Here is a 25,462-nt window from a genome sequence, read left to right as displayed (position 1 = left end):
GAGCAGGCCATTAGCAATGTCTCTCAACTATACAGTCATTAACACAGATGCTAATTATAACAATGAACTCTGCTAACTAAGCCATGTTATGTATCAGCACATTCCAGTCTTGGGAGACAATATAAAATTAAATAGATTTACTCAAAATCTTAGGAGTTGTGTAAATATTATAGTAATATTGCAGGGAAAGTTTCATAGCAGAGAGGGGAATATCAAAATGAGAGGTTATAAATCCATGAACTTAGACCACTGTGGCTGATGGAACCCCTAGCTTTAGTGATGATAATGAAGAAGTGGTAACAAACTTTGTTTTTATTATTTATTCGTTCACGGGATGTGGGCATCGCTGGCTAGTCCAGCTTTTATTTCCCATCCCTAATTGCCCTTGAAAGGGTGGCTTTGAGCCAGCTTCTTGAAACACTGCTGTCCACATGGTACCTTCCTTCAGAGATACCAAATTTATCTCAAGAATTGTTTCCACTTGGTGCTTGCAGAGACACTGACACCGGCTGTCTCCGACCCATCTTTGGGATAGACAAGAAAAAATTATCTTCCAAATCTATACATATTAAAACTGTCAAATTTCTACCTGTACTGGAAACACCATCTCAAATGCAGTGGGAACGGCAAATGTTTGAAAATCTATATGTAGCAACATAGGAACAGAAAGAGGTCATTTAGCCCCTGGAGCCTGTTCTGCTGCCAATCAATTAAAATATGGCTGATCTGAATATTAACTCCAGCTACCATTTCTTAATTCAGTAACTGTTAATATCTGTATATTAACTCAAACTACCAACCTTTATTCTGTAACTGTTAATATCTGTATTATTTTGTAACTGTTAATATCTGCATTATCTGTAACTGTTAATATCTGTATTATCTGTAACTGTTAAGGCTCTTTGCCTCACAAAATTCCATCATAAGACCATAAGACATAGGAGCAGAATTAGGCCACTCGGCCCATCAAGTCTGGTCCACCATCCAATCATGGCTGATATTTTTCTCATCCCCATTCTCCTGTCTTTTCCCCAGACTCCTGATCCCCTTATTAATCAAGAACCTATCTATCTCTGTCTTAAAGACACTCACAGCCTTCTGTGGCAAAGAGTTCCACAGATTCACCACTCTCTGGCTGAAGAAATTCCTCCTCATCTCTGTTTTAATGGATTGTCCCTTTAGCCTGAGGTTGTGCCCTCTGGTTCTAGTTTTTCCTACTAGTGGAAATATCCTCTCCACATCCACTCTATCCAGGCCTCGCTGTATCCTGTAAGTTTCAATAAGATCCCCCCTCATCCTTCTAAACTCCAACGAGTACAGACCCAGAGTCCTCAACCGTTCAATCTCAGTTTCAAAACTTTCAGTTGATTTTTGGCCTGAGCAGCTTTTTGCGAGAGAGTTTCAGCTTTCCACCGCCTTTTTGCAGTGACTCTTTGCTACTGATATTCCTGGCAGACAGGAGAATCTGGATTTGAATTTATATTTCATTTAGAGTTCTGACAGTGTTGCCTAATCTGACTCTTGGTTCATCCTACAAAGGACCAGTCACAGCCTGGTCATCAGCCAATGGCTGTGTGGCAGGGCACTGGATGTTGTCTACATGGATTTCAGTAAGGCCTTTGACAAGGTCCCTCATGGCAGACTGGTGCAGAAGGTGATGTGGCATGGGATCAGAGGTGAGCTGGCAAGGTGGATACAAAACTGGCTCGGTCAAAGAAGACAGAGGATAGCAGTGGAAGGGTACATTTCTGAATGGAGGGTTGTGACAAGTGACGTTCCTCAGGGATCAGTGCTGGGACCTTTGCTGTTTGTAATATATATAAATGATTTGGAGGAAAATGTAACTGGATTGATTAGTAAGTTTGAGGATGATACAAAGGTTGGTGGATTTGCGGATAGCTATGAGGACCATCAGAGGAGACAGCAGGATATAGATCGGTTGGAGACTTGGGCGGAGAGATGGCAGATGGAGTTTAATCCGGACAAATGTGAGGTAATGCATTTTGGAAGGTCTAATACAGATAGGAAATATACAATAAATGGCAGAACCCTTAAGTGTATTGATAGGCAAAGGGATCTAGGTGTACAGGTACACAGGTCACTGAAAGTGGCAATGCGGGTGGAGAAGGTAGTCAAGAAGGCATACGGCATGCTTGCCTTCATCAGCCGGGGCATTGAGTTTAAAAATTGGCATGTCATGTTGGAGTTTTATAGAACCTTAGTTAGGCCACACTTGGAATATAGTGTTCAATTCTGGTCGCCACACTACCAGAAGGATGTGGAGGCTTTGGAGAGGGTACAGAAAAGATTTACCAGGATGTTGCCTGGTATGGAGGGCATTAGCTATGAGGAGAGGTTGGAGAAACTTGGTTTTGTTCTCACTGGAGCGACAGAGGTTGAGGGGCGACCTGATAGAAGTCTACAAGATTATGAGAGGCATGGACAGAGTGGATAGTCAGAAGCTTTTTTCCAGAGTGGAAGAGTCAATTACTAGGGGGCACAGGTTTGAGGTGCGAGCGGCAAGGTTTAAAGGAGATGTACGAGGCAGGTTTTTTACACAGAGTAGGGGGTGCCTAGAACTCGTTGCTGGGAGAGGTAGTGGAAGCGGATACGGTAGTGACTTTTAAGGGGTGTCTTGACAAATACATGAATAGGATGGGAATAGAGGGATATGGTCCCTGGAAGAGTAGAGGGTTTTAGTTAAGTCGGGCAGCATGGTCGGTGCAGGCTTGGAGGGCTGAAGGGCGTTTTCCTGTGCTGTAATTTTCTTTGTTCTTTGTTCTTTGTACTTGCTGAAGTACCACTCCCAGACATGCATAGGTTTGACAAGACTCAATTCAGTGAAATTCATCCATTTTGGTATGAATAACAGCAAAATGGACTATTATTTAAATGGTAACAAATTGCAGCATGCTGCTGTATAGAGGGACCTGGGTGTCCTTGTGCAGGAATCTCAAGGAGTTGGTTTGCAGGTGCAGCAGGTAATTAAGAAGGCAAATGGTATTTTGTCCTTCATTGCTACAGGGATGGAGTTTAAAAACAGCGAGGTTATGTTGCAGCTGTATAAGGTGCTGGTGAGGCCACACCTGGAGTACTGTGTGATGCGCATCAATTGGACACGAGGCACAAAGCTTCGGTAAAAGAAGGCTTTTATTAACTAACAATGGAACTATCAGAACTTTAACACACTATCCCAGACTGAAGAGGTCCCGCCCGAGCAGGGGGTCTAATACCTCTCCCAGGAGGCAGAGCCCGACTGGGATGTGCCACAACAGTAACAACCACAGGTGTATCAATCCCACCCTAGCCCAACAACAACATTAGAACAATCCCACAGTGGGAACCAACGATGGTTCACCACACTGTGTACAGTTTTGGTCTCCTTGAGAAAGGATATACTGACACTGGAGGGGGTGCAGAGGAGATTGACTAGGTTGATTTTGGAGTTGAGAGGGTTGGCTTATGAGGAGAGACTGAGTAGACTGGGGCTATAGTCATTGGAATTCAGAAGAATGAGGGGAGATCTTATAGAAACATATAAGATTATGAAGGGAATAGATAAGATAGAAGCAGGGAAGTTGTTTCCACTGGCGGGTGAAACTAGAATTAGGGGGCATAGCCTCAAAATAAGGGGAAGCAGATTTAGAACTGAGTTGAGGAGGAACTTCTTCACACAAAGGGTTGTGAATTTGTGGAATTCCCTGCCAAGTGAAGCAGTTGAGGCTACCTCATTGAATGTTTTTAAGGCAAGGATAGATAAATTTTTGAACAGTAAACGAATTAAGGGTTATGGTGAGCGGGCGGGTAAGTGGAGCTGAGTCCACGAAAAGATCAGCCATGATCTTATTGAATGGTGGAGCAAGCTCAAAGGGCTAGATGGCCTACTCCTGCTCCTAGTTCTTATGTTCTTAAATGTAGGGTGGAATTTCCACCCGAGTTTTGTACGATCCCGCCCGAGGTCAACGGAGAATGGTGCCCGGAATCGGGGCAGGCATGCTGGTAAAATTCCGGCCTATGTCCGTTTTATTCATCTATAGGTGTTGTGTTCTAGTTACTAGGATCACTGAAGTCAGAATTACTTGGTACAATTCAAAAAGGTGACCGATACCCAACAAATAGCAATAGGATGCAACTCATAAGGAAAAAGCTGACTTTCAGAACTCCAACAAACATCAGTTAATTTCAGCTTAGTACAGCATAACAGAATTATAGTATTGCAGTCTTTAATTGGTTCAACCAACATATTTATATTTCTAAGATTTTGATATGTATTGTGTTAATATTTGACTATTATAACCCAGGCTGGCACTGGTAATTTCCCAGCACTATCTAACACTTAAACACCAAATACTTAAATACTATAAAAAGGGAGTCCCTTCAAAACCAGCGGACAGTTTTGGTCTCCCTCTTTAACAAGGGAGATAACTGCACTAGAAACAGTTCAAAGAATGTTCGCTCGACTGATTCCTGGGAAGGGTGGGTTATCTTTTGAGGAAAGGATGGATAGGCTGGATCTGTATCATTGGAGTTTAGAAAATCGAGAGGTGGTCTTATTGAAACATATAGGATCCTGAGGGGACTTGACAGGGTCATTTCCCCTTTTGGTGGAGACTAAAACTAGGAAACACGGTTTAAAAATAAGGGGTCTCCCATTTAAGATGGAGATAAGATGGAGGGTAGCACGGTGGCACATTCTGCCTGTGTCTGCGTGGGTTTCCTCCGGGTACTCCGGTTTCCTCCCACACTCCAAAGATGTGCAGATTAGGTTGATTGGTCATACTAAATTGACCCTTAGTGTCAGGGGGACCAGCAGGGTAAATATGAAGGGTTATGGGAATAGGACCTGGGTGGGATTGTGGTTGGTGCAGACTTGATGGGCCGAATGGCCTTCTTCTGCACTGTAGGGTTTTTATGATTCTAAGTTTGAATCCAAACCTCCCCCCCCCCCCCCCCTTCCCAGAGAGAGTCATGAGTCTGTGGGACTCTTTTCTCTGGAGAGCGGAAGAGGCAGGGTCATTGAATATTTTCAAGGTGGAGTTAGATAGATTCTTGACTAACAAGGAGTTAAGAATTATTGTGGAGTACATGGCGTTGGCGGGGGGGGGGGGGGGGGCAGTGCTGGCGAAGGATTGCACAGGGCAAACAGGATAAAAACATGAAACAGATAATAGGAGCAGGACTAGGCCATTCTGCCCTTTAAACCTGCTCTGCCATTCAGTATGACCATGGCTGATTTCTCTATCTCAACACTATACTTCAGCGCTCTCCCCATACCCCTTGATATCTTTAGAATCTAGAAATCTACCTATATCCCTCTTAGATATATTCAGTGATTTGGCCTCCACAGCCTTCTGTGATAGAGGATTCTATGTACAAACAAAAGGATAATGGCATTAGGGCGACAATCAGATCTGCCATGATCTTATTGAATGACAGAACTGGCTCCAGGGGCCAAACAGCCCGGTCCTCCTAGTTCATATGTTTCTTTGTTTAAACCAAGCAACAGTTTAACTCAATTTAGTAATCCTTTACTGACGTCTCTATCTGTCTGATTTAATGACAATTCTTCACATCAACTAAACTCTAACCTCTTGGGCAAAACGGTTTAGCACCTTTTCCCCATATCTGAACAGAACATTTCTGCAGCCTCTTTTACAATCTCTTTATAGTTCTCGAAAATCACTGTCAAAATTTCCTTCCAAAATCTTCTTAATCCTTTTGCAAAACTTCTGACATTGGGTATCAATGTTTGGAGCTATTCTGCTTAATCATTGTAAATCTACTTACAATATACTTCTGCTTTCTGTATATTACAGGACTTTTGCCAGTGGCACTCCCCCACTATGGCTACAGCACCGTAAATAGTAGAAATTCCAATGATAAGATGTGGGGCTGAAATTGGTGTGGACAGGATTTTAAACTTGCATTTCCAGTAGGCACCACCGAATCCTGTTGCCTCTGTAACATGATTGGGCGGCACGGTGGCACAGTGTTCAGCACTGCTGCCTCACAGCGCAAGGGACCCGGGTTCCATTCCCAGCTTGGGTCACTGTCTGTGTGGAGTTTGCATGTTCTCCCCGTGTCTATGTGGGTTTCCTCAGGGTGCTGCGGTTTCCTCCCACACTCTGAAAGACGTGCTGGTTAGGTGCATTGACCCAAACAGGCGTCGGAGTGTGGCAACTAGGGGAATTTCACAGTAACTTCATTGCAGTGTTAATGTAAGCCTTACTTGTGACCCATAAATAAATAAATAAAATTTTCAAAAGTCAAAAAGCCTGTGACCAAATATAATGGTCACAACCTCAAGCAGTAGTTTTCCTCTCTTTGACTGGCGTCAGAGAACCTGCGCCAAAGTATGAATGGTGTGAGCTATTCGCCATATAGAGGGAGTCATTAGAATCACAGCAATGGCATATGGTCATCATTGAGAAATGATCCACAGCTTCTTCACAGGCAGTGAAGTTCTGTGCACTCCTATTTAATGAGCTTCTTGAACTATCTAATTAAGTTGCAGTCAAGGACCATAATCTAATGGGGTGAGACAATTATTAGTTTTAGTAAGATTTCAAAAGTAATACTAATTTGTTATAATCAGGCGCAATTATCTTTAAATTTTGTTCTATTAGGAAGGTGATTGCATCTTGCTTTAGGGTAGAAAGCTGATTATTATTTGGCTGGCTATTGGCTCGGAGCAGAGAATGGAGTAGATACGAATGCAACGCAATATTGAAGCATCCATAGGCAGAATGAAACACATTCACTATTTCAATATTGACCAAATTTACTTTAGGCAGCATGAATAGATTGAAAACTGCTTACTACCCATAAGTTAAATGTAGTATTGCAATTTTACAATTGAGCAACAGTTATTATTAACTTGGTTCATGTGGAAACGTTGAAATGAATTCTTTCCCTGGAGGAATCCTCAGTCGCGTTTCTTTTATAATCTGAATTTTCAAGTCCCTACCCATTCACATTGGCTACACAGAAGGTACATAAACTGATTTGGCTGTTGTAACTATAAAGGAAATCTCATCAGAAAATTGAATCCTTTCAAAAACTGCTTAATGCCATCATCACAAAAATTAGCCAACATCTGTGACCAGTACGTGGGGCTGAAAATGTCCTTCCACATTTCAGCCCTGTCTGGGCCACTGCCCTCTTGTGGCACAGCTCCACAGGTGGCAAGCATTCTCTAGTCATTCTCCGAATTTCCTGAACTCTCCAATCGTCTGACTCTAATCTCCTTACTATCCATAGTATCCTAATCTCCTTTACAGAAGTGTCTTCAACTACTTGGGCTCCCAGATCTCAAATCTTCTCCTCTGTTTTCAGACTCTCTTTAAAAAACACTTCTAGTCAAGTTTGTTGTCACTTTTTTCATTCTCTCCTTCCTTGGCTGACTGCTTTTTTTTCTCACATTTCTGTGGAATATCGTGATAAGTTCTTAATGTTCAAGGCAAATACAAGTTGTTGCTCTTGTGGTAGTGAGGAGCATGTTACATTGTTGGAAGTGTCATTTTCCCTGTCTGCTAACTGAGTTAGATGTAATAGCTCCATCACAGAATCACAGAATACTACAGTGCAGAAGAGGTCCTTTGGCCCATCGAGTCTGCACCAACGCATGAAAGGCCCTGACCTACCCACCTAATCCCACTTGCCAGCGCTTGGCCCATAGCCTTGAATGTGATGGCGTGCCAAGTACTCATCCAGGTACTTTTTAAAGGATGTGAGGCATCCCGTCTCCACCACTCTCCCAGGCAGCGCATTCCAGACCGTCACCACCCTCTGAGTAAAAAAGGTTTTCCTCAAATCCCCCCTAAATTTCCCACCCCTCACTTTTAACTTGTGTCCCTAATTGTACTAATCGTCGGCTGTCCCTCGTTTTGCCAATGACATTTACTCAGGGTCGTGAGTTTCTGCCATGGGTCTTTGCATGGTTGGTAGGCCACTTCTCAATTCACACATCTTTGGACACAGGAAGCAGGACGTCCCATGAGGTACTGGAATCTGGAGCTCTGCCCCATCATTAAGATGTTGGGATTCAAAGTGTGATGCAGCTTGATAGACAAGTTGTGACCATTTTGAACAATTAGTAGCGCGTTCCTTGCAGTCATTAAGGTCAATGCTCCCACACTTCAAGGAGAGAGAATCTCTTTGAAGCATTTCTTTGTCCTCACTGGCACATTGGTCATTTGAGAGTTGAGAAAACAGGACCTGACAAGGGACACAGTTTTCATAGTATCCAATGCATTAAAGTTGTTTTTAAAGTAATTTTGCCTGAATGCTTAGAAGGCTGGTCTTAAGAAGGACGGGTAGCATTTGTTAGGGACATATTAACGGCAGTAAACCATTCAGCCCCATGAACTTGTCATTCAATCAGATCTGTATGTCAACTCCATTTCGCTATCTTTGATTGATATTAATTGATAATCTTACCTAACAAAAATCTATCATTTTTAATCTGAAAACAGCCTTTCGGGGAGAGATCTCAGACTTTTACTCCCTTATTGTGGATAAGTGTTTCCTGATTTCACTCCTAACTCGCTTACTGCTGATTTTGATATTATGCCCCTTATCTTCATTGGAGGACAGGACGTCTCTGTCTCTATCAAATTCCTTCATCAATTGGATGATTCTTCAACCAGCTAAACTCAGGGAAATACAAGTCGTGTTTATGCCACCTCTGCCCATGCTGTGTCCCTTGAGGGCTGGGTGCTGTCAGTGAATTTGTTCAAACCAATAGATACTTCCGGAAGAGCAGTGTCCATTGAAACCGCAGATTGGTCTCACCAAGCGACTGCATAACTGAAGCAAACACAGAGGATGCTGGAAAATCTCAGCAAATCTGCCAGCATCTATCAGGGCAGAAACACCGGCGGGATTCTCTGGTCCCGCTGCAGGAAGAGTTTTAACAACACCAGGTTAAAGTCCAACAGGTTTATTTGGCAGCAAACACCATTAGCTTTCGGAGCGCTGCTCCAGTGAACAGAGATTTCGCTGGGCGCCAATTTTTCAGTCCTTGCTTGCAGCGACGGCGGGGGGGGGGGGGGGGGGGGGGGAAGGGGGGGGGAGGACAACTGGAAAACTCCAGCCAACATTTCGAGTTACATACCCTTTGTCAGAACTGTAGAACTAAAACATGACTTCCTTAACATTAGAATTTAAAACTGAAGAGACCTGTGTCAGCCTGGCAAGGCAATGTGTGCCAGCAGCCAGCTTGGCTGGGGACGCTCATGTTATAGTCAAATCTGTTTCTTTATTATCCGACATCCACGCACTTTTCACAGGAATCACTGGATGGGAGAGAAATCCACACATGATATAAAAAAATATTTTTTCCCTATTTTTACACATCTGTTCTTCCAGGTGATACTCACGTCAAACTGCTTATACTGTAATTTTCAAACATCTGTTTATAAAATGGCAAAATGCACAGAGAGAGCATTCCACCCTCTCTTAATTTGTCTTTTAATTTTGTAGAAGTGATCACCGCCAGGTGTCCACGAGGTACCCAAGGGTTTGGAGTAAGTAATTGTTACAATCGTTGCTGCCTAGTCCCTTGTAGCTTGTGGTTACAATCTAAATTCTTCTTTGTTTCACAGGAGATTTTGCATAAAAGGGAGAAGGAGATGTAATTGCAACGTCACTGGACTAGCAATCCAGAGGCCCAGTCTAATATCCTGGGGACACGGTTCAAATCCCACAGCAGTTGGTAGAATTTAAATTTGATTAATAAATCTGGAGTTAAAAGCTGGTCTCACTAATGGTCAGGGTGTGGAAATGCCGGCGTTGGACTGGGGTAAACACAGTAAGAAGTCTAACAACAGCAGGTTAAAGTCCAACAGGTTTATTACTAATCACTAATGGTGACCATGGATGGAGCTATCATTGATTGTCATAAAACCCTGTTAGGTTCAATAATGCGATTTAGGGAAGGAAATTTGCCATACTTACCTGGTCTGATCTACATGTGACTTCCAGACACCAAGCAATGTGGCTGACTTTGAAATGACCTTGCAAGCCACTCAGTTGTATGAAACTACTACAGAAACGTTGATAAGGAATGAACCCAATGGACCACCTGACACTGAAACAAAAACAGAAAATGCTGGAGAAATTCAGCAGGTCTGACAGCATCTGTGGAGAGAGAACGTTGACCTAGGTACCAAAAGCAACAGCATGCACAGCCATGTCAACTCATGTGCACTGGAGTTTAGCAGCCAACTGTCCCTTGACCTTCAATGAATGCCTCCCGGGCCATGGAGTTGAATCATAGGTCATAGAATCCTACAGTGCAGAAGGAGGCCATTCAGCCCATTGAGCCTGCACCGACCACAATTCCATCCATGCCCTATCCCCATAACCCCATGCATTTACCCTAGCTAGTCCCTTGACATTAAGGGGCAATTTAGCATGGCCAATCCACCTAACCCGCACACCTTTGGACTGTTGTATGGAGAAAGTCTTGCTTTAGCCACTGTTCTAAGTCTGAAGGAACTGAAACTCCTGTTCCCGTGAATGATTTGAAATTTGCTTTACGTCCGTGGACCATAATGTCTGTACTCCAGCAGTTCTCATTTGTTCCTGTAATTTCTCCCAAGAATAGCATTTCATTGTCTTTTTCACCTTCAATTTCTTGAGGGTTACATGTTTTAATTGGATTTCAGATGTTGTCTACTCTTGCAGGAAGGGCACTCCACATTTTTGGTGGGGTATTTTTCCTGCCAGTGCTGCTTTTTCCTTGGATGATATCAAAAGATATGGGGATAGTGGAGAAGTGTGGCATAGAGGTAGATGATTAGCCATGATCTGTTTGAATTGCAGAGCAGATGTGACGGGCCGAATGGCCATCTCCTCCTATTTCCTATGTTTCCTCTATAGCAAGAACACTGAGTAAGTGTGGCTGCCACACCCACTTTATTCTTTTGCTGGTTTTGAGTGCTGCTACTTCTATGTCCTACAAACTGCACCGTCAGGTGTTTTTCTCCACAATCCCTGCTGCCTCGAGTAAGTACATGATTTTTCTTTCTGACTTCTGCCTGCCTTGTTAACTGCACAGCTTTTGATAGCATCAAGTTTCCCCTTGACTGCAGAAAATCTGATAAAGCCTCCTCTAAGACTCCTACAACAATGCAATCGTGAATTTGTTTGTCTTTCAAGGCTTCATATTCAGAATTCTCAGCTCATTGAAATAAATCGTTTATGAAGGAATCTTCACCCTCTCCCAATTGTTGGATACATCGGTTGAACATCATCTTTTCTATGATTGTATTTCTTCTGAGGCTGAAATGTGAGTCAAAGACATTTAGACCCTTGTTGTATGTCACTGTCTCTTCATGTATGCCCTGTTTGACCATGAGGCAGTCTGCACTGCTACCAATGGCATAAAACCATAGAATCCCTTCAGTGCAGAAGGAGGCCATTTGGCCCATTGAGTCTGCACCGACTCTCCGAAAGAGCATCTTACCCAGGCCCGTGATCCCACAAACTTACCAGGCCAATCCACCGAAACTGCACACCTTTGGACTGTGAGAGGAAACTGGAGCACCTGGAGGAAATCTACACAGTCACCCAAGGCCAGAATTGAACTCAGGTCCCTGGAGCTGTGAGGCAGCAGTGCTAACCACTGTGCCACTGTGCCACCCACTGTGCCACCGTGCCGCCCACTATGCCACCATGCTGCCCACAGGGAGAAGGCTATTAACCTGTTTCTTGTTCATCTTCTCTACTAATCGCAAAATAGTTCTGTACCTTGTAAACCCACAATACCAACTCTGCCACTTCTTGGTTTAATCCGAGTCTTCCACTTTCTTGAAGCACTCTGGTAAAGGTCAGATTTTCTCCAGGGCTTTCCCTCACTACAGCCTTTCTCAGAGTTCTGTTGGCATTTTTCTCACGCTGTCCTTGTCCAACAGTACTTTCTGTTTCTGTTTCTTCCAGTTGCTGGGCTCTACACTTTTTCTGTGGTGTTTTCTGCTATCACCATCTGTTATTAGCGTAGTGGGTCTTAAATGAGGTTATCCTTAGTTAGGATTTATAGATGCTGCTGGAGGCTAGACTGTTAGTAAACTTTGCCTTTTATTAAACATTCTACTAACCATATACATACAGCACAAGGCTCCACATAGAACTATCTCTCAGCATATTTTGTTTTGTTATCTTGCATCACTGATGAAGTGGACTGTCTATTATATATTTAATATTAACCCTTTATACTACATCTCCCTCCAAGTCCCTGAATCCATTAAATATACTATTTACATTATCCTACAATCACCATCTTCTCAAGGGCAATTAGGGATGGACAATAAATGCTGGTCTAGCCAGCGATCGTATCATAGAATCATACAGTGCAGAAGAGGCCCTTCGGCCCATCGAGTCCGCACCGACACATTAGAAACACTTGAACTCCCACCTAATCCCATCTGCCAGCACTTGGCCAATAGCCCTGAATGTTATGACGTGCCAAGTGCTCATCTAGGTACTTTTTAAAGGATGTGAGGCAACCCACCTCCACCATCCTCCCAGGCAGTGCATTCCAGACCATCACCACCCTCTGGATAAAAATGTTTTTCCTCACATCCCCCCCAAACCTCCTGCCCCTCACCTTGAACCTATGTGTCCTCGTGACTGACCCTTCAACTAAGGAGATCAGCTGCTCTTACCACTCTGTCCATATCTCTCGTAATCTTGTACACCTCGATCAGGTCGCCCCTCAGTCTTCTCTGCTCCAATGAAAACAACCCAAGCCTACCGATCCTCTCTTCATAACTTAAATGTTCCATCCCAGGCAGCATCCTGGTGAATCTCCTCTGCACCCCCTCCAGTGCAATCACATCCTTCCGATAATGTGGCAACCAGAACTGCACACATGCCCCTTGAAAGATTTTTTATTTAAATAGTATCTCCTTGGATCAATTCAACCAGTCAGTCTGTGCTACTTCAGGAAGGACGCTGAACATAGGTATAAATATATTCAACAACTTTATAGAGTTGTATGTCTTTGCCAAAAGCACCAAGAAACAACCAAACCTGTACTTTGATCTCGAGCAGTTTCCATCCAAAAGCAATCTATTTTAAAGTAGAACAAGAATGTTTGACTCTCACAAATGTTAAAGCACACACGGAGTCTATTTGTTTCATTGTACCGATGCCAATTTTCTGAAAGATCAACTTGGCCAGAAGCTAAACCCATCCTCATTCAAGATTCACACCTGCACTTCCAACAGAGACCAGGAGCAATGCCTAGGCTGATTTTCCAGTCAATGGCAGGACTCTGCAATTACCAGAATCACACAATTGTACAGCACAGAGGAGGCCTTTTGACCCATCGTGCCTGTGGTGATTCTTTGAAAGAGCTGTCCAATTAGTCCCCCTCCCCTTTCCCCACAGCCCTGTGGTTTTCCTATTCAAATACTCCCCTAATTCCCTTTGGAAGGTATGATAGAGTCCGCTTCCAGTATTCTCTCAGGCAACAGACATCCCAACATCTTGATAAGAAATTCTCCTCATCTCGCCTCTTGCTTCTTTTTGTCAATTATCTTAAAATCTGTTGGAGAGAATGCTGGGAAATCTCAGCAGGTCTGGCAGCATCTGTAAAGAGAGAAAAGAGCTGACGTTTCGAATCCAGGTGACCCTTTGTCAAAGCTAAAAGGCAGAGAAAGTGGGAGATATTTATACTGCAGGGGGAGGGAATGAAAGATGAGTCATAGCCACAGAAACCAGGGGAAAAGGCTGCTACTGGCAGTCCATAGAATAAAGGGTGTTATTGGCCAAATGGCAGAGACTATTACACCATAGGACATAGGAGCAGAATTAGGCCACTCGGCCCATCGAGTCTGCTCCACCATTCAATCATGGCTGATTTTTTTCTCATCCCCAATCTCCCCATAGCCCATTATCCCTTTATTAATCAGAGAAGCTGAAATCAGAGGGTAAGCTGTGACAGATGAAGATGTGGGCGGAGGGGGGAGATGGGTGGGAGAGAGGCAAAATTTAGAGAACGGGGAAGAAAACGTAAGGAAAAGTAAGGATAAGTAATTTGCTTTTATCTTAAAATCTATTAGCCGTTCAGCTGCCGGTAGAAAAGTTTCTCTCCGGGTACCCAATCAAAACTCATAATGTTGTACATCTCACCCTTTAACCTCCTGCTCTGTAAGAACAACCCTTGATTGTGGACTCCACGCAGCTCACTGCCATCATAGGACACACATGTGTGGAAGCCACATGTGTGGCGGCTTGAGCAGTGGACAGAGTTTCTTGAGGTGAACCTGTTCCCCGCTGGGGTGAAGGTCATCAGTTGTGTACCAAACGTTAGGCACCTCATGACATTACTCAGAGTTAGAGCGGTCTCCTGCAGTTGTTGTAATTGCCACAGGGGCTTTGGGAAAAGCATGTTTCCCCTCCCAGGTTTTCCACCTGGTGTTTGCTTCTTGCCGGGGAGGAGGAGGAGGGGGACTGGTTTGGGGAGCTGGGAGGGGGTTGCAGCCGGTTGTGGTCATAAACTGGATGAACTCATGGGGCTTGTGCCTGGCCATCGTTGTCTATTCATACACTTCACACACACACTGGGACCTGGCAAATATAGGATTTAAACACCAAGTTTTATTATTTTTTCTCTCAAAGTGGCGCTTTAATATAAGAAATGTCATTTCGACATTGACCAAATTGATAAAGGTTTCTATAGAGACAACAGGGAGAAAAATAATCAAATATAGCTGAATTGTTAGTGACTTGATGATTCAATCGGTGGTATTGGATTAATTACTTGATGCAAAGGTGCCACACTTTCCGCATTTAAACAGGAGCTGCTGATTTTTAAATCTGGGCTGATTTTTAAATGTTGCACCCGGAGTGCAGAAGGAGTTGGCGCGGTCCCTTTAACTGGCCGCAGCTTGGGAATGTGGGCAGAGTGTGATGTGTAGTGAGGAGGAAAAGCTGGCTCCTGTTTGCGCTTGGTGATAACACTTTTACCCTGAGCGATCCTGCCGGCAGCTCGGAGCAGAACCCCGGGGCTGCAAGATGAGACGGCGGCAGTCTGTGGGCGCATTGCTGAGAGCTGCCCTGCCCGGACTGACCTCCTCCTGAATGAGCCGGCGCCACCGCAACTCTTAACTTCAGGGAAATAAAATGGAATTTATCACCTTGACATTGACATCTCTGCTGTTACTGTACGCGCAACACCACAAGTTTATAAGGTAAGTAATGATTGCACTGCACACAGGCTGCCGTGCTTTCTATGAAATTCCAGTACTCCTCTCCCGATCTGTTTTGGGTGAAGGTTGTAACTTTTTTCCAGTGTGGATGTTGCTGCTTTTCAGAGAGAAGGTGAAAGGGGGTGAATGTACAAGCAAGACTGTTTATGATGCAGTCAGATTAAAATGTGCACAGGTAAATCCCACTATCCTGTGTTCTACACGTACTATTTAAATACCTATTTAATCCTTATCAAGTTATATAATATACACACACACACATTGAGATTATTATTCCTCATCGCTCTGATTTATTGGATATTTTGGGATCCGCTGAAGGCTATTTTCAAAACGCATTCCCCATTCTACAATTCGTGCCAACACTTGTTAACCCTTCCGCATCGCACTGACCTATTTCCCTCCCCCGAATATCTGTCTTTTTTCCTCCATCCTTCCCTCTCTACCCACTCTGTAATGAGGGACTTTGAAAAGACTTTGCCTGGGAAGCGGCCGAGGTAATAAATATATTCACCCGTCCACTAGATTTTTTTCTTTTTCAAACAATTTTTTTTTAAAAACCCTGGATTTAGGTTTTTAAAAATTAAAACAAAAATGTAATTTCAGCTAAAGGACGGAACATTGGCCAACGGCACCGTACTGAGATTTCACAATGTAGCGCGCACTGCCCCTTACATTATCACAGCAAACATTTTTAATAGGTAACATTAGCAATGCTAAATGCAGCACATTGTGCTACTGCTTCAGTGTAACAATGTTGCACGCTCGATGGGCCGAATGGACTGCAGGGATTCTGTGATTAAGTCCCTGCTGTCGAACCAAAAATGTGCCTTTTCTGTCTTGTGAAGTTAATTCTGGATTTTCAAGGCATTGTTCATATAGTTTAATAAAAGTAGAATACTGTGGAGGCTGAGGAAATCTTTGATTTGATTTATTATTGTCACATGTATTAGTATACAGTGAAAAGTATTGTTTCTTGCGCGCTACCAGACAAAGCATACCGTTCATAGAGAAGGAAAGGAGAGAGTGCAGAATGTAGTGTTACAGTCATAGCTAGGGTGTAGAGAAAGATCAACTTAATGCGAGGTAAGTCCATTCAAAAGTCTGACAGCAGCAGGGGAAGAAGCTGTTCTTGAGTCGGTTGGTACCTGACCTCAGACTTTTGTATCTTTTTCCCGACGGAAGAAGGTGGAAGAGAGAATGTCCGGGGTCCTTGATTACGCTGGCTGCTTTTCCCAAAGCAGCAGGAAGTGTAGACCGAGTCAATGGATGGGAGGCTGGTTTGCATGATGGATTGGGCTCCATTTACGACCTTGGGCAGTCTTGCGTTCTTGGGCAGAAATAAAAACAGAAAATGCTGGATAAACTCCAGTCTGGCAGCATCTGTGGAGAGAGAATCAGAGTTAATGTTTTGAGTCTCTGTGACTCCTCAGAAGTTAATGGGGGTGGGAAAGCAGCGTAGCGGGTTGGGAGACTGGAGCGCGGGCAGAGTGGCAGGCTTCCTGCTGGGTGCCACACACTCTGGGCACCGGGTTACTGGTGCTGTCAGCTCCACGCCAGAAAACAGCACGGAGCTGTATAAATAATTTAAATGTAATTTACATTGTATTAGCGGGGCCCAGGACTGAAGACTCTGGGCCTGTGAGAGTGTCCAACACCCCCACCCCCTCAAGAGTGTTTCACTCCAGCAGGTTTTACAATAGCTCCCCACTTGCGGGAAGCTAGCGGCCTGACCCCGTTGGAGTAAAGGGGGGCCATCAAGCCCGCCAGATGGTCAGGAGTAACGGGGTGCCCCCTGGGCATTGCCAGCTTGACAGTACCCAAGGGGCACCTTGACACTGCCACCAGGCATTAGGCAGCACCAAGAAGGTGGGGCCTAATGGGAGGTGGGGCCACTAGTGGCGTGGGGGGGTCCCCCTGCCACTCTGCACTCGGAGGTGACAGAGGGAGGGAGGCCAGAGATCGGGGCTGGCCATCGATGGCGGGGAGGTTGAAACTATTAAACTTTACCTTTATCACAATAGTGATCTGTCCAAGGGCAGGTCTCTGCTCATTTCTCACAGTTTGGCATTTCAGCAGTTGTTTGTAGGAGCCCCCCAATCAGTAATGGGCAGTATAACTAGGAACTGAATTCATGAGATGATTTTCCCTTGTCTCCCACACATGTGTTTGAAGGAATCCCGTGGCCTCTCCCTGAAGGATCCTCTGCCTGGAAGCAGCCACTGTCCCTCAAGGTTCTAGCTCCTCCACCATCATCACCACAAATTCACAGGTTCTGCTGTTGTCTGTGGCTCCTAACCCTGAGCATGGGGCCCTTGTCCAGGCCAGGGTTACTCACAAAAATGGCTGGGTGACAACCCCCTGAGGTCCCAAATCCCTTCTACCCTTTCCTTTAATCTTTGAATAATGATCAGTGTAAATGGGGCCAGAATGGGGGTTGGGATGGGGGGGCGGGGTCGGGACTGGGGGGGTAGTGGGGTGAAGATCAAGGCAGGGGGGTGAGCTTGGCCCGGATATGGTTGGAGGGGCAGTGATCGGGAGGCTAGCAGACAGGGTCCACTGCGCATGCATCGATCTCAGTGCTGACAGATCAGCACACATGCAGTGGCCCGCTCAGCGCTATGCTGCCGGCCTCTCCAGCGGGAATAGGCCCCACAGAGTGATTTATAATGATATTCATGCTAGGGCACTCTGCAGTGCACAGAGTGTGGGAGGTTCATTTTGAAAATCCCACTGAAAAAAGAGTGGGATTTACTCTAGTTTTTATGCGAATTTGACATTTAAAATGTTTTTGGGCGAATCCCACCCAATATATCTTTGCTGTGTGGCTACAATTAGCATCAGATCTCTACACCACCCGTTCTGGCCCATTTACACTGATCATTCTTCAAAGATTAAAGGAAAGGGTAGAAGGGATTTGGGACCTCAGGGGGTTGTCACCCAGCCCTTTTTGTGAGTAACTCAGGCCTGGGCCAGGGCCCCATGCTCAGGGTTAGGAGCCACAGACAACAGCAGAACCTGTGAATTTGTGGTGATGATGGTGGAGGAGCTAGAACCTTGAGGGACAATGGCTGCTTCCAGGCAGAGGATCCTTCAGGGAGAGGCCACGGGATTCCTTCAAACACACGTGTGGGAGACGAGGGGAAGCCACCTCATGAATTCAGTTCCTACTCATTCTGCCCATTACTGATTGGGAGGCTCCTACAAACAACTGCTGAAATGCCAAACTGTGAGAAATGAGCAGAGACCTGCCCTTGGACAGATCACTATTGTGATAAAGGTAAAGTTTAATAGTTTCAATCGATAAAGAAGATGATCGCATCAGGGATCTGGCCTTATTGATCTACTCTTGGAACAGTGGTAAAGTTGAGGAAAGGCCTGACAGATACATGTATGTCACCTTAGAGTCATAGAACTTTGCAGTACAGAAAGAGGCTCTTTGGCCCATCATATCTGCACCGGCCATCAAGCACCTATCTGTTCTAATCCCATTTTCAAGCACTTGTTCCATAGCCTTGTGTACTGTGGTATTTCAAGTGCTCATCTAAATGCTTTTTAAATATTGCGAGGGTTCCCGCCTCTATCACCCTTTCAGGCAGTGAGTTCCACATTCCCACCACCCTCGAGGTGAAAAAGCTTTTACTCAAATTCCCTGCCCTTAAATCTATGCCCTCTGGTTATTGACCCCTCTGCAAAGGGCAGGGAGGACAAATGAGTCGGGCAGTTGAGGCTGTGGCTGGAACTTTGCAGCTGTTCATACCAGTGGGGTCTTCCGGTCCTGCCGATGTTGCATTGCATCCATTCTGTGGGTTTCACAGTGGTGAGGAGTGCACTCAGAGAAAAACCCCATTGACAGAGGTGAGATCAGAAGGTCCTGCCACCACCTGTCAATGGTGAGCCACCCCCTGCTGCCATGAAATACGTGGGTTGCATGGTAAATCACGCCCTGTGGGTCTGGAGTCATATGTAGACCAGACCAGGTGAAGACAGCAGATTTCCTTCCCTGAAGGGCAGGGCACAACCGAACTAGATGGGATTTGAACCCCGGTCCCCAGAACATTACCCTAGGTTTCTGGATTACTACTCCAGCAACAATACCACTACATCACCACCTCCATTGCCTTCCAACAATACTTACCCTCACACTCTATCTGTGGCAGCCCTATCAAGTCAAAATTCCTTCAGGCCAATTTTCAGCACCAAGCATGGACCCTCAAGATGGGACAAAATTAAGCTTAGGCCTCATTACTATTATTTGGCTGTGCTGCTACTTTCTCTTGTAACTCCATGTAAAATAGTCACCGCAATATCAACTCAAACATCTTTCAACTACAGATTAGTTCCCAGAATTGACCCTGAGTGCACCTGGGAAACTAATACAATGGTGTTCAATGTCTCAATATCTACTCGTGTGCATCTTGTATCTGCAGTGAAGAGTGTCATTGGAGGTCATGTATACACAAATATATTGTTATCTATATTTATACTAGTGGAAGGTACGTTCTTTTCTAAAGACAGGAGTGCCACGCCACATGCTTTATAGTTAACGTGAGTCAATATTCCTTTAAGGGCACAAAATCTCATTGCTTTTAAATAAACCAAAAATTAGGTACGGTTCTCATTTTATTTGTGTGTGTGTATATATGTATATATATATATACACAAAAGACTTGCCCTTCCCTATCTCTGTTTTTCTCTAACCCAACAACTTGCCAACTCCAACTCTCTGTTCCCCTGTCTCTGGTCTGTTATGCAGCCCTCCCACTTTGCCCCAACATTGTTAGCTAGTCACATGTTGAAGCCTCATGGTCTGGCTGTCCCTCCTTTAACTTCTGCAATCGCTCCATCTCCCTCTTGAGATCCTTCTTAAAACTCATTTCTTTGACCAAACTTTGGTTACCAAACCTAATGCGGTAGATCTAAATAGCAAGTGTGATAGCAAGTTGGCAACCCGTTATTCATCTGTCCTGAGTTTTATTTCCAATTAAGCCATTGACTCGTTATCAATTTGTTTCGATTACACCCTCTGAAACACCATTGTCTGTTTCTCTGTCAGAAGCACCATATAGCTGCATGATGTTTTTGCTGTTGTTATAGATGTAATGGAACTGGGACAAGGACATGTGATTCAGCTGCCTAAGCAGTTGATTTTTTTTTTGCTTCTTTTAAAAGCATTTTATATTTATTAAAGTTTTCATTAAAAATGTAACAGTTTTGGAGAATTAAAGGCTGTTTTGTACATTCAGCCTTGCTCCAGAAAGGATCTTTTAACACTTCAAAGAAAGAAGAGCTGGCACACTCCAGGCTGGTCTCCCACAGTCTACCTTCCCTGACTCGTCATCCGTGACTCTGCTTCCCATGTCCTAACTAATAACAATTCCAGCTTACCCATCATATTGTGATATGCCTGTGCCCACTGGCTTATTGGCTCCAGGTTAAACAGCACCTTGATTTTAAAATTCTCACCCTTGATTTCAAATCCCTCCGTGACCATCCCCCCCCCCCCCCCCCCACCACCCCGACCCCCACTCACTACCCCTCTCCTTCTGTCACCTCGCTCTCACTCACTGTTTCTCCTGCTTGCCACTTCTCTCCCAATTGTCAACCTTGTTTCACTTGCTGCCTATCTCCTTATCTCTTTAATCTGTCTAGTCCTACCATCTTCCTGCATCTTAGTGCTCCTCCAATTCTGGTCTTTTAATTTTAGCTACTTCACCATTGACATCTGTGCTTTCAGCTGCTAAGACCCTAAGCTCTAGAAAAACGAAGGCACAGTGGTTAGCACTGCTGCCTCACAGCGCCAGGGACCCAGGTTCGATTCCCGGCTTGGGTCACTGTCTGTGCGGAGATTGCACATTCTCCCTGTGTCGGCGTGGATTTCCTCCGGATGCTAGGATGCTACCGGGACTTGATGGTTTGAGTTATAAGGAGAGGCTGGATAGACTGGGACTTTTTTCTCTGGAGCGTAGGAGGCTGAGGGGTGATCTTATAGAGGTCTATAAAATAATGAGGGGCACTGATCAGCTAGATAGTCAATATCTTTTCCCAACGGTAGGAGGGTCTAAAACTAGAGGGCATAGGTTTAAGGTGAGAGGGAGAGATACAAAAGTGTCCAGAGGGGCAATTTTTTCACACAGAGGGTGATGAGTGTCTGGAACAAGCTACCAGGGGTAGTAGTAGAGGTCGGTCAATTTTGTCTTTTAAAAAGCATTTAGACAGTTACATGGGTACGATGGGTATAGAGGGATATGGGCCAAATGCAGGCAATTGGGACTAGCTTTGGGGTTTAAAAAAGGGCAGCATGGACAAGTTGGGCTGAAGGGCCTGTTTCCATGCTGTAAACCTCTATGATTCTATGCTCCAGTTTCCTCCCACTGTCCACAGTCTGAATGACGTGCTGGTTAGGTGGATTGACCCGAACAGGTGCCGGAGTGTGGCGACTAGGGGAATTTCACAGTAACTTCACTGCAGTGTTAATGTAAGCCATACTTGTGACTAATAAATAAACTTTAAATTCCACCCCTAAACCTCTCAGGCTCTCTCTCCTTTAAGATGCTCCTTATACATTCCTGTGATGATCAAGCTTTTGGTTATCTCTCCCAATGTCTCCTTACGTGGCTGGATGTAAAACTTTGTATTGCCTCCTGTGAAGTGTTTTATTATATTAAAGGTGCCATATAAACACAGGTTGTTGCTGAAATAAAGCATGAGCTATGAACATGTACCTGAAAAGTATTGCTCAAGGGTGTCTCAATTTGAGAAAAATTGAACATTTTAAAATATAATGTTGAATATACAAAATAAATGGGTGAGTTTACTGCTATAAGAATAAAAGTTGAAGGACAACGTAGCCTCTCGCCTTGAACTTGAAGGTGATGATGCTTCTGAACTTTTATAGGTAACTTACACAGTGATTCATATCACATCATATGCTCTGTTCATTGGAATGAAGCTTTTATATATACTTTCGGGGAGGGAAGTTCTATTACTGACTGCTTGAGTATATTGGCAATGAATTTACAAAAATAAGATGCTTTTTGTTGACAGTTACTAAATCACAAAACATGTTGTGTTGCAATGTAAAGTAAAATGTGTAAAGTCACCATAGTCCCCGATGACCATAGGTGCTGCTTTACTCTTTGACGGGGAGAGCTGACTGGTGGTGATTTAACCTAAGGATCACCACACCTCAGGCGAGGGGCAAGGTTGAGAAGGTGGAGCTTTCATGGATAACCTCAGCCAGTATGGGAATTGAACCAACTATGTCGGCATTGCTAGCCGGCTTTTCAGTGAACTGAGCCAACTGACCATTATTAGATGCAATATTCTGCACCTAATAACAGAACTAAAATTTTAAAAAACATACTAATGTGCAGCACCAGTGCCGCAGAGTGTCCCATCATGAGTGTCCTAATCATAGGTGGATTGGCCATGCTGAATTTCCCCTTAGTGTCTCAAGATGTGTAGGTTAGGGGGATTAGCAGGGTAAATGCGTGGGGTTACGGGGATAGGGGCTGAGTGGGATTGTTGTTGGTGCAGGCTCGATGGGCCAAATGGCCTCCTTCTGCACGGTAGGGATTCTATGATTCTATAAAACCAAAGAGTCATTATGTCTCAGAAGGATACCACCTGGCCCATCGAGTCCATGCTAGCTCTCTTAGACCAAGCAAATCAATCTCGTTTCTGTGGGAACTGGTTTACTGGGGAAAAAAACGCAGGTATCTGATTGAGTTTTGAGGGCTGAATGTTTGTGAGGTTTTTTCTACATAAACCACTGGTCTTCAGCCGACATATGAAAGCATATGTTTCTGTGGTAGTTTAGTTAAAACTAAAGTTCATCACCAGTTGATGAAAAGCTATGCTAATGTAAGGAGTGATCCAACATTAGCAATCTGGCTGCCACAACTTCACACCATCTCCTTAATGGTAAAGTGGAGCTTCACAGAATCGTTTCAGTGCAGAACGAGGCCATTTGGCCCATCGCGTCTGCACCAGCTCTTTGAAAGAACAATTCACCTTGTGCTGCTCCCCCACCCTCGCCCCATGACACTGCACATTCTTCCTTTCCAGTTAATAATTAAATTCACTCATGAATGCCTCGATTGAATCTGCCTCTGCCACACTCTTGGACAGTGCATTCCAGGTCCTAACCACTTGCTGTGTGAAAAAGCTTTTCCTTATGTTGTTTTTACTTCTTTTGCCAATTACAGTATTTTAAATCTGTGCCCTCTCATTCTCGATCCTTTAACGCGTGGGAGCAGTTTCTTCCGCTCTACTCTGTCCAGACCCCTCATGATTTTGAACACCTCTATTAAGCTCCTTTCAGCCTTCTCTTCTCCAAGGAAAACTGTTCCAACTTCTACAATCTATCTACGTTACTGAAGTTCCTCATCCCAGGAACCATTCTCGTGAATCTTTTCTGCACTCTCTCCATTCCCCTCACATCTTCCCTAAGGTGCAGTGCCAGAACTGGACGTAATACTCCAGCTGAGGCTGAATTAGTGTCTTATACAAGGATTTCTTCCTTGCTTTTGTACTCTATGCCCCTATTAATAAAGCCCAGGACATTGCATGCTTTATTAACTGCACTCTCCACCTGCCCTGCCACCTTCAATGATTTATGTACATGTACACCCAAGTCCCTCTGCTCCTGCACCCCATTTAGAATTGTAGCCTTTATTTTTATATCATCTCTCCATCTTCTTTCTACCAAAATGAGTCACTTCACATTTCTCTGCGTTGAACTTCATCTGCCACCGGTCCACCCCTTCCACCAACTTGTCTCGGATCAGATCTCATTTGCCCCTTCAGAAATTCTCCTCCTCAGCAGGATTCGCTGTCTTCACCAACAAAAATGTTTGGGCAATCTTCCATTGGGAAGGAGATGAAGAAAGGGAAGGCACAAAATTACATTTTGACATTTGACCTTGTGTGGGAAGTACACAGTGGCAGCATTCAATGATTTACTCCCAACACATCAATACTATTAGGAAGGGTTTTTGTCAAACCCATCCATCAGATCTTGTTCATTAACACTTCTCCAACCACCTGTACACATTTTCTCATTTTCATAGCTCACTGAATCATAACGCCCAGAAATAAACCCTTCGGCCCATTATGTCTGTACTGGCTGTTTGAAAGTGCTGCCCAATTAATCCCATTCCTTTACTCTCCGCACAGCCCTGCAATCTATTCCCTTTTAAACATTCCCTTTTGAAAGTTACTACTGAAGTATTTTTACCATCCTTTCAGACAGCATATTCCAGATCATAAGAACTTTCTGCATGAGAAGATTTTTTCTCATCCCCTCCCCACTGGGCTTTTTGGCTCATTATTTTAAACCTCTGTCCCAGCTGCTATTGGGTACAATTTCTCCCAATTATCAAAACAGTTCACCAATGAAATCCCCCTTTAGCCTGCTCTGCTGTAAGGAGAACAATTCTAGCTCCTACATATTCTCCATCTAACTGGTCTTTCATTCCTAATACTATCTCCTCTGTCGCTTCTCCAAGATTTTGGCAACCTTCCTGAAGTGTGGAGCCCAAATTGGTTAAAATCTTCCATCTGAGGCCAATCCTATAATTCATCAAAATTTATGAAGATAATTTTTGCTCTTTTGTTAATGCTTCTACTTCCAAAGGCAAAGGTTTCCTATACTTTAAAAATAACTTTATCAGCTTGTCCTACCCTCTTCAAAGATTTATCCATGAGAGTTCCCAAGGTTTTCCTGTTCCGGCGTGGTCTTTAAAATTGAACCATTCAGTTAATATTGCTTCTTTTCATTTTTCCTTCCAAAATCTTCGATGTTCCAATGTCCTAAGGTTACTTTGGATCTAACTTTTGCCAACATGATGGATGGATACCCATACCCCTCTGCTTCTCGTGTTCAGGTCCCTGAAAATGGGTCAGTTTTTCTCCCTTACAACCAGAGAATTGTGTCTGGGGCCTGTGTGTGTGCGAAAAAGGAGAAAGAATGTCTCAATTAAGGGGCGGCATAGTGGTTAGCACTGCTGCCTCAGAGCGCCAGGAACCCAGACTCCAGTCAATTATGGCCTAGGGTGGATTTCCTAGCGTGGGTTTCCTCCCACAGTCCAAAGATGCGTAGGTTAGGTGGATTGGTCATGCTAAAATTGCCCCTTAGTGTCGGGGGGATTAGTCGGGTAAATACTTGGGATTGAGAGGACAGAGCCTGGGTGGGATTGTTGTCGCTGCAGGCTCACACCCACTGGGGAAGGACACCATCCCCA

At 44.3% G+C, this 25,462-nt stretch overlaps 2 protein-coding genes across 2 annotated transcripts in view; one reads left to right on the top strand and one right to left on the bottom strand.

The window, feature by feature from the left end:
- cfap74 (cilia and flagella associated protein 74) overlaps positions 1–15,052 on the bottom strand; it is a 216,799-nt gene extending 201,747 nt beyond the window's left edge. Inside the window, 1 exon segment of the mRNA XM_078239710.1 lies at positions 14,771–15,052. Coding sequence (XP_078095836.1) covers positions 14,771–15,052 — 282 coding nt within the window.
- The window catches only part of gabrd (gamma-aminobutyric acid type A receptor subunit delta), a 57,392-nt gene continuing 46,841 nt past the window's right edge, over positions 14,912–25,462 (top strand). Inside the window, exon 1 of the mRNA XM_078238627.1 lies at positions 14,912–15,200. Coding sequence (XP_078094753.1) covers positions 15,133–15,200 — 68 coding nt within the window. The 5' untranslated portion in view covers positions 14,912–15,132. The remainder of the gene's footprint in view (positions 15,201–25,462) is intronic.

This window comes from Mustelus asterias, chromosome 22, assembly GCF_964213995.1.
Source record: "Mustelus asterias chromosome 22, sMusAst1.hap1.1, whole genome shotgun sequence".
NCBI classification, from domain to species: Eukaryota; Metazoa; Chordata; class Chondrichthyes; order Carcharhiniformes; family Triakidae; genus Mustelus; species Mustelus asterias.
The sequence above is the reverse complement of the archived record's forward strand: the minus strand, read 5'-3'. Positions and strand labels throughout refer to the sequence as shown.